The following is a 9,939-nucleotide window of genomic DNA, read 5'->3' as shown; positions in this document are numbered from 1 at the left end:
TAGGGAAATCTTTACCACTGCCCTGGTGTGAAGAAACACAGCAAAGCAAACCACAGAACTCAAATTGAAGGCCAACCCCCACTTACTTGTTACAGCAATGTTGATCTCCCCTGACCGTGGGGTCAGTTCCCCATCCTGTGGAAGCTGTGACATGCCAGATGTGCGCAAAGGCTCAAGGCTGAGCGAACTGTCATTGGCAAAGTCACCAAGTGCTGATCGTCTGTTGGGTGGCTGGCCTCGGGTGAGCCTTTCCATGTCAAAAGCTATGTTATCTGTGCACGGCACATTTGGCTGAAAAACAATATTTCCACAATAAAATGCTAGACTTTCTACGTGTGGGTAGCTTGCAAAGTCACACATTTCCCCTTTATCCAAGATTTTTTGAGAATGCTTTCTAAATGAGAAAACACCAAACAATCTGTAACAGGCTCTCTATAGCAGACAGTTACCTCTTCACTTTCAAGCAGGAACCCTGAAGTGAAGCATATACAGGTGAGAGAGGTCCAGGGAATAAGATCGTGAGTCAGGAGAGAGTTGAATAGGCTATGCGCAACACCTAATTTACTCAACAGCAAGTTTACTCCCATCAACCATGAAACCATATTCTCTCTGCACTCTCCTTGCACAGAGAAGCTATAACAAAATGCTTGTCAAATCCTACCGTTTCTCCTTTAACAAACTTGGTTGCGTTATTAATCACAAAAACACCTGCCCACAATGTGCCACGTGCAGCTCTTTCTAGAAAGTGTCTCTGGTTTGCCTTTAAAAGGGCTAGAAATATAGGCCCAATTTCTTCTTTGTCATGCTTGACTTGATAGCTGCTGTAGACATGGAATGAAATTTCTCCTTACCCTTACATCTCTTGCTATGCCCTTTCTCATCTTCTTTATTAATCCCTGTGACAAAAGCATTCACCTCTGTGCTCCCCAGACAGGAACAGTGGCAGAAAGGTCTTTTGGGAGGCCACCGTCAGAGAGGATGTGGGGCTATATGGACCTGTGGACTGATGCACTACAAGAGGGCTCATGTGACAGCATTCCAGTATGTAAATGTTAAGGGGAAAAGCAATCAACTGGTCACTTTGCCCACCGGAGTAAGAGACAAAGAAACTGGTTTGATTTTCAGTGAAATACATTTAGGTTATGTATCAGGAAAACATTTCTAACGATAATAGTGAAGCACTGGATCAGGCCAGGTAGGGAGACGGTGGAATCTCCCTCCCCAGAAGTTTTTCACAACAGATCAGTGATGGGCTAGGACTGTGACCCTGAGATCCCTTCCACCCCTGCATTTCTGTGATCCTGTAAAACTTGAATGAAATGAAGGTCACAACTATGTAACTTACCACAATTCCCAGTGCCTTCAAAATGTTCAGTTTACACATGGGACAGGTACAGTGCTCACTTAGCCAAGGATCTACACAGGCTTTGTGGAAAACATGCCTGGAAAAAAGTAGATAGAGACAAGATTATAAGCAAACCTGAAGAGAGATTTGTATAGTATGTATGACCCAGTTAAGTAGAAACAGTGAAGAAGTCTGCTATAAAAACTAAAGATGACAAAAATACCCATCGACCATCTAACAGACCCCATGGTCAGGTACAGACATTACACTTTTACTGGTATAAGAGTGATCAGAAACTGGTCTATACTCGTAACAGAAGTTCAGCACACCAGGCCAGTCTATACCCGTGACAGAACAGAAGTTAGGCACACAGAGAATGGCTCAAAAATGGTGGAACCCAGTCTAAGATTTGCCGCCCCACCAAAGAGCAAACGTGTGTTCTGTTTGCTCCTGATCTAAACTATGCTGCTTACAGAAAACTGCGCAACTTAGATTGATTCTGCCTCAGGCTTTTTGAATGTCTGCACCTACAATAAATCGACAGATGGGCTGTGCTGCTTGGACCAAAGAAATCTGATCTGGCTTAGAAACATGGAGTTGAGAGCGGACCTCAAGAACCATCTAGTCCAGTGTGGGGCCAACCTTTTTGGCAGGTGTGCTACAAATTAGCCCTACACTCTGAGTGCAACTCTGATCCCCTTCCCCAAGCTGCTGCTCCCTGCCAAATCTGCTTTGCACTACTTGTCCCCTACCTGATCTGCTGCACAACACCCCCCACACACAAACACACAGGCTGTGTGGCACATGTAGCTCAGGCTGGTCATCCTCATCTAGTTCACCCCTTCCCAGACCAGCCCAGAGACTATTTTAAGAAGCTCCACTGAAGGGTTCCACAACCTCCATACACAGAGTTTTTTCCATTGTACTACAGCTCTTAAGACTTTCCTGAGATTTAACTCAAGTCTCTTCTGACACAGTTTAAACCAACTGCTTTGTGTTATGCTCTCTATACCTCCACTGTTGGATCTTGGCCATTTTTTCCCCCAGTGGTAGCCATTCAAATATCTGAAAACTGCTCCATGCGTCTCCCCACCTGCCTTCAGCCTCCCCTTTTTCCAAAATAAGTTTTCCTAGTTTCTTGCTTTCCAAACCCATTACCTTTGCCATTTGTACTTGGGTCTTCTCCAGTTTCTCTACATCCTTCCTAAAAAGCAGTCCTCCCACACTGGGTACAGTACTCCAAGTGAGGCCATAGAAATCACTAATCTTGGATATCTGTCACCCAAGGAACCTTGTCTACTCTTGGATATGGCTCTCTCTGCTTAGTGACTAGATGATGACCAAACCAAACCCCAAGCCCCCTGCTCAAAATGCAGCATCTCTTCCAGTACAATTATATCTACCTTGTTGGCAGGCAAGGTATATTGGTTTGGCTGGAGCACCACACTCATGCAACTACACTGCTTTTGGTATCCAAACTAATTTGGGTATCTCTGCATGTCACGTCATTGTGTTGTCAGCACACTCTAGGGCTCTTCCAAGACCCTGCTCCCAATGAAGCAGTGAGAGCAGTGTCATTAGAAGTCAAATTTATCTTTAAGAAAGAACAGATATATAAAGTAATTTTAAGTAAACCAAACACACCAGAGCTTATTTTTTACCGGCTTTTGTCACTGTCAAAAGGTATGTAAAAATACCTTCTGAGAATTGGAAAGGACAAGTCAACTACTACTGCATTATAAACAGATCTTCTGAAGACAAAAAAGCAAAATGGGCTTCTACTTGCACAGCAGGGAAAGCTGCATTGGATGATGGATCTGAATGGCTTGCAGAAGTTTATTTTCAGATCTATTAAAATAAGGGTCACAGCACTGGTTTAATGTAATGATAGGAGTGGAAAAGGATGCTAATAACACACTTAAGCAAAGGGGTGCCCTTGGCCTTACCTGTGGCACATTTCTGACTGTGTAGGCGTGGCACGAATTGGTACCAGCAGCTTTTCTACCTTGTACAGCACTGTCACGAACTAAAAACAATCTACTCCAATCTATTCCTTTCACAAGTCCCCATGTTTAGAAAGGAGGTAATTCTTTTCTAGCTGCTCTGACTGCCGAAGTCAAGCTACTAATGTTAACAGGTCTGATTTTGAATGAACACAGACGGATGAAGTGAGAATTGCTGCTAATTGAGAAGCAGCTTTGTTCTGACATGTCAGCGAGGGAAGAGGTAGCAGCTCATGCAAGATGATCTGGCTATTACACAACCCACAGAGGTCTGGGCTGGCTCCCAGAGCTACTCAGAAAAAAGGGGAGCAGGAACAGAAGACATTTGCCTCCTTCAGGTTGTACTTGTGTCACATGGGACTAGACTCGGCATGGAATTTGGGCCTATATTAAAAAGAGACGGACTGTTCTTGATTTCAGATTCTCCTTCCCTACCGAGGGAAAATTTTAAAAAGTGGATTACAAGATGTGTCACTAGGAAGCTACCTTGCAAGACTCCCAGCAAGTCATGCTAGTAATCTACCCCAGAAGCCATTACTAAAAAAAAAAGGAAGTACATGTGATAGTAATCTTTCTTGTGTTGATAGCATGAGTGTCAGGGGTTACAGTTCATCACTAGCATTAATTTCCAGCTTACTACATGTGTGCAAACCACCAGACTTAAGCAAAGGTGCACATGTACAAGTAAGGGCCTAAACTGATGTGCAGAAAATTAACAAAAGGGAAGATTTTAGCCTGATATTTCCAGACAAGGTTGAATTTGCAGGAGAGAAAGAAAGAGAAGGGGAAGGAGAAAGAAAGAAAGAACATTCCTGATATATGATCAAAGACAGACATATGAAAGCTTGTAATATTACTTGCAGTCAATTTTCAGAACAAAGCCATAGTTTCTGTATTCATGGGCTGGTGTGCTACACGGCATGGAGAGCTGAGCTAAAGATAGTTGGTATGTACGGTATTTTGAAGGTATGAGACTTCTATTTCCTTGGTGAAACAGTGTCTCTCCTCATCAGCTTGCCTGGTCTCTCTACTTCCCTCTCTAGCATTCTTAATAAGGCAATGTACACTGAAGAAACATCCATGCAAAAAAAAACAGGATGTTTCTTGCTCAGCTTAAGAGTACTGTATTTAAAAAAAAATGCTTGTTTCTGATGTTGTTAGCTATTAACCTTTTCTGTTTATCACTTGTGGGAGCACAGAAAATGCTGTTCAGCAGTCCTTTGGGGGTAGGAATTGACTTGCAATCCAGTAGTACACAATTACGTTACTGTGGCATCTTAGACAATTTATTGCTGTTAAGTCACTTACATTTCTTTTTAAAACTCCACAGTTGGGTTTTTAGAGTGGGGCATACATTCCTAACAATCTAATATTTTGGGGAAACGGCAGACATCAAGACATCAGTATGAAAACAGATTTAATGTCGTTACCAGCTGATTGGTGCTTAGTGCTATAAAAGCACGCAGATTAGCTCAGGCACCGTGTGATATGAATTCCAATGCGTACCTAGCAAATGGTATATGATTGTATTCGTAGCCTGATAAGATTAAAAACACCAGAGCACCTGAACTCCTTTTCTGACCTCTTTGCTAATTGTTCTGAAACCTTCTCAGCTCTGGGGACCTTTATCAATATTTTCCAGAAATCACAGTCCGACAAAAGCCTTTATTTATATTAATCAATAGGGGGTTGCTGTTTTTTTTCCCTCTCCCTAAACATATCTTGCTGGCATTGATGCTATGGATCAGGCTCTGCTTTGGGTTTTGCTTAATTGAAGAGCAGATACAAAATGACAGTGATAATGACAAAGGCATAGTTTGTAAAGGTCGGCATGAATGAGAGTTTTTGTGCTTTTTACCATCAAAAAAAAGAAAAGAAAAGGAAAGTATGTTTCTTCCTGTCCTCCTGTAAGCTAACATGCAGCGTTCCCAAGCCATGAACAGGAGCAGTCCCTGGCAGCTCTTCTACCACATGCTGATTAGAGTCCACCAGCAACCAGATGCTGGCAGGGAAAAGCTGAGTGCCCCGTGCTCCAACTCATCAGGTCTGCAGCAGTAGAGGCTCTCCCCATGCTGATGGTTTCTACTCCTAAAACATACCTAAGCTTCTGTGAGTGCATATACAAACAGAGACCCGTTTGCATCCTACAATGTGGTTTCTTTATGCCATTCCAGAGAGAGAAGACAGCCGGAGTAGTCTTTGTCATGATTCCCTTCCTTCCATTTTCCCAGCAAAGGCTCAAAACACGTATGCACCCATTCTACTGGATCGACTTGGTTTCAACCTTACGTTAGTTTTTAAATGAATTGAGCTACCTCTTGTTTGCTCTTTCATCCCACTCCTTTCTTGTTTTTCTGTAAGCTGTTTCCTGTCCATTCTTCTCGTCCTCCTGATGCATTTAGTTCTTTCCACTCCCCCACCTCCCAAACTGCACAAGCTAAAGACGCTCCTTTTCCCTTCCGTACTTTTCTCTAACTTGCTTCTTTACTTCTTTTCTTTCCCCATTACTCAGCATTCCCTACTATCTCAGTTTGACCTCCTCTGCTGCTTCCTCCCTGCTCGCTCTGGCTTCCCTCTTCCTCCTATTCCAGAGCTATAAACAGGAAAATGGAATGGAAGCTGTTTTTTGTAGAAAAGTTATTCAAGAGTCTTGTCTTTTCTTCCTGATATATATATTTACTTATATAAATATGACACGGGCAAGAGAACAGTTCTAGCCAAATGCTCCCCAGGCTAAGATGTCTAAAAAATGACCAGGGTTCCCTGTTTTGAGTTAGGCTGGGTAGATCTGGCAGTTGTCCCATCTCATCAAAGCACAAAGAGCAAGCAGCCACGTTTGCCAGCAGCTCTTGGTACTGAACACAACTCAACTCGGAGGCAGAACAGGCTGTATAGAATACATTCAATATAACAGGATGCACACGAGGGATACTGTCCTCTTGCTACTGGTCATTTTCAGTAATTGGAAAGAAGATTTTTTTTGAGTTTACTTAAATCTGCCACAGAATTTCCCATCTGTCACAAAACTCAGCACTAGAGTGCATGCCAGAAACCTGGAGTCTTGCCACAGACTTGGATCCAACTTACTGCCGAGTGCACAGGGTTCTGCTTATTGCGCATCTGCCCCAAACAGACGCCTCTCTGTACCAATGAACGGGAGTGCCAGATGAGCACTTTAACCAGAGAGCACAATTTAGTAACTACAAAAAGAAATGTTACTTTCACACTGAGTACAGAAAAACCCCCTGCAAGGATGTCACATGTCACTGGATCTCACTGCAATGATTACAGCTTCCTTCACAGGCACAGTAGAAAGAATCCAACCCTTCCATTTGGCTCCTCTTGGCCAAGAGAACTCTGGTTATTTTTCTAATTATTACAACACATTTCCTCAAATCTAGCTAATAAACTGGCTTGTTTTTATTGCTTCATTACCGACTGCAAATATCACACTGGAAGGGTGGAGTAGGAGGAAGGAGTGAGAAGAAAGGCAGGGAGATTAAGATCTTGTGAAGCAGGATAGATTGGCTTTAAATCAGCAAGCAAGAAGCCTTGATTTAAAACATCAATTTTAATCTTGTACTTATTTTACTAAGGACAGGTTGACTCTCATTTGTGTTAATAAGTATGGGGAAGACAATTCAAATTCAGTGACAAATACACAGAAACTTCTTTATTTAACTGAACAAAAGCTTTAGTGTACCGATACATCAGACAATTCACAGGATGGTTTTGTTCAATCAACATGCAAAAAAAAATCTACCTGCAGCTCACGAGCAGATGTCATTGTTTCTGGTCACCCAGATTTAAAATAGACTTTGGCGCTTAAAGGGGTTAGAATTAGGGCTGTGGCTGGGCAATTCCTCTCAGTATGCCCCAGCTGAACAACATCCAGGTCAGTCCAGCTGAAGGACCCCTGAGATGACTGGCTTCTGAAAGTTAAGGGCTCACCCTTAAAGGGTACACCCTGGATGAAGTGGTAGAAAGAGAAAAGGTGAGAAAGGCTGAAACAGGGGTGGGCAAAGACTGGTCAGCAGGCTGGATCGGGCCCGTGGCAGACTCCATTTCCAAGCAGCCCCCAACGTGGGGGCTCCTTCTGGCTGCCGCCGCTGGACCAAGCCCCACTGCCCGAGCACCCCAGCCTGTCTGCCCTGCATCCACTGCTGGGGGCAGGATCCGTGTGGGCAGGGTGTGCAGCCAGGCGGCTGAGACTGGGCTGCAGCTGGAAGCGAGGCTGGAGGACGGGGCCAGGGAGACCCTGGGATCTTGGGGCAGCGACAGCGTGGGGCTGGGGCAGAGCTGTGATCTGTGTCAGGATTCCTGACGGCATAAAAATGACTGCAATACTTTATTTTTGTAGAGTTAGATTAAACAGTTTGCTACATATACACAAAAGAGTTAATTTATTATAACAATATGGAATACTAAGTATAAACCAATCAAGATTCCTAAATAATCTAGGAAATGTACAAGCAATTTAAGTGCTTCAGAACGACAGGGAAACCTGGTTGCACCTGGCTGATTAGCAAGCAAGCAATTTATATTTACACACACGGTCTACCTTTTTTACCTTCACATCTATAACTACCATTTTTTTTTTTTTTTTTTTTTTTTAGATAAAAATAATAGTTTCCCATTGTGCTTTGTACATTTGACAGCTGCTTCTTGATGTAGCACAGATATAAGGGTTTTTTTTTTCCCATATAGGAAGTAGGAAGAAATACATTCAGAACAGGAAAAAGGAGTTGGCAAAATAAAAATCAAGATGTAGTAATTTGAAAGGTCTGTAAAGCTGACATGGGTTAATTAAAGAGTTACAACCAAATGCTGCTAAGACATTGTTTTTCTTTCCATTGTCTCATGCCTATTTAGAAGCTGGAAGATAAAGTCTAAGCTCATTTTCAGCTTTACCACCCAGTAAAACATTGTAGTTTGCTTTCTGTCAGTGGTTCAGAGGTAAGAGTAGAGCCAATGGCTGATTTCTGTCTGTGCACCAGTGCTTTATACTGCCCTGTAAGATGTTTAACCCTTTTTTTGGATTCTAGCCAGACTCCAAGGGGTTCCAGTGAATGGGCGAAGAGTGTTGTGCTGAAAAGGCGTGGGTTTCTGGCTAAAACGTGAATGTAGTTGATCTAATTAAAGATATCACATTTACCCAAAGAACCTTGTCTGCCTATGTCCTTAGACCAACATGGCTATAACGAACACCCCTGAAGTCAGGAAGCAACATGAAGAACTCCATTCATACTCCTCGCCTGCCCTGCCTTCCCTTTACTACTGCAGTCCTTGATCCTCACCCTTTGACAAGGGACCAGCAGTGGCAAAGCAAGTTGCTTGATGAGATCAGATGGAGCAACTGGCATGTTGCCAGAGGCAGCTCAGTCAGACAGCTGTGCCTGTATTATCATTTGGGGATGTGAAGAGACTACTTTGATATGCAGTGAATGAAGTAAGGGAGCAGAATCTATTTTCCTCTGCTCCAGTTAGGATACATCTGTCCAGTCAGAAGTGCGATAATAAAATGAAAGTTTGGGTATAACTACGTGCAACTCATGTGGGTACTAAGAACAGTGAAGGAGTGGTGGGCTGGATGAGCCTATGAAGTATGTGCTCAAAGACTGTGCCACTGAAGCTTTGGTGCTACTGGAATGCGAGCTAACTAGATTAAAGCTAGCTTGGGTATACTTACATACGCCGCAATCAGACCACCCAAGTGATGCACAAGTGCAAGTTTACTCTTCATACGGGCTCTAGACTGAGCTCACACAACACTGAATAAGTACCATCCATTTCATTCCCTACCTTCCCTCTGCTGGAAAATACCGTACGTTCACTTATTAGTTATTATCTACTAGTAAAGGGAGTTGAAGCACAGTTGTATTAATTTCTTCTTGGGACCCATGTAGGATTTGGAATCCATAAAATACTTGCCCTTTCAGATCAAATGTTTGGCTTAATTAGGCTGGTATTACATATAAATGCACCCCCCCCCCCCCCCCCACCCACCCAAAATAACCATGGAGTGATATCCTTAGACTTGGTGTTGACATGGTGCCATTACAATTCATAATCACAAGTGCTGATGCTAAGCCATGACACAAACACCATAATGCCGGCTGTCACTCTACGATTATTGTGCGTCTCCCACTGCTTCTATACAAAGCAACAGGTATTCCCTCTTCCCCCTCATTTCTGCCTGCTCTTCCTTTGTTCTTTCTTAGCAACTTCAAGGGAAGTTACATAAAGGGATCATGGCAGATTTAATTTAATTGCTCTGATGCATCTACTTTAACATCTGAATGATGCTCAAACATAGCAGCTTGAAAGAGCCTCAGGCAGGATTCATTATTAATAAGAGTAAGTAGATTGCATTGTGGTAATACTTAGATCGGTGATTCTCAATTTTTTAAACTCAAGACCCTCCATAACTTTTATGAATTAGGTGGCACCCCATTTCAAAGACTAATTTCACCTGTTCATTTATTACAGAAAAAAATAGAGCAATACTTACATGGCAAAGAACTCAGATAGACCACAACATGTCAGAATGGTTTTGACACTGGATTTCTATTTGAAATCCTTGGGTTTATC

The 9,939-nt window shown here is 42.8% G+C and overlaps 1 protein-coding gene across 2 annotated transcripts in view; it reads right to left on the bottom strand.

Annotated features, from left to right (window-relative positions):
• Positions 1-1,468, bottom strand: part of RNF130 (ring finger protein 130) — a 13,381-nt gene extending 11,913 nt beyond the window's left edge. For both annotated transcript variants that reach the window (XM_025207884.1, XM_014521386.2), the window contains exons 1-2: positions 1,346-1,468; positions 87-291 (exon numbers count right to left, since the gene is read on the bottom strand). In XM_025207884.1, the coding sequence (XP_025063669.1) occupies positions 87-291; positions 1,346-1,384 (244 nt within the window). In that variant the 5' untranslated portion in view covers positions 1,385-1,468. The remainder of the gene's footprint in view (positions 1-86; positions 292-1,345) is intronic.
• Positions 1,469-9,939: the final 8,471 nt, after the last annotated feature.

The sequence above is a fragment of the Alligator sinensis genome, unplaced genomic scaffold (assembly GCF_000455745.1).
Source record: "Alligator sinensis unplaced genomic scaffold, ASM45574v1 scaffold741_1, whole genome shotgun sequence".
NCBI lineage: Eukaryota > Metazoa > Chordata > Crocodylia > Alligatoridae > Alligator > Alligator sinensis.
The sequence above is the reverse complement of the archived record's forward strand: the minus strand, read 5'-3'. Positions and strand labels throughout refer to the sequence as shown.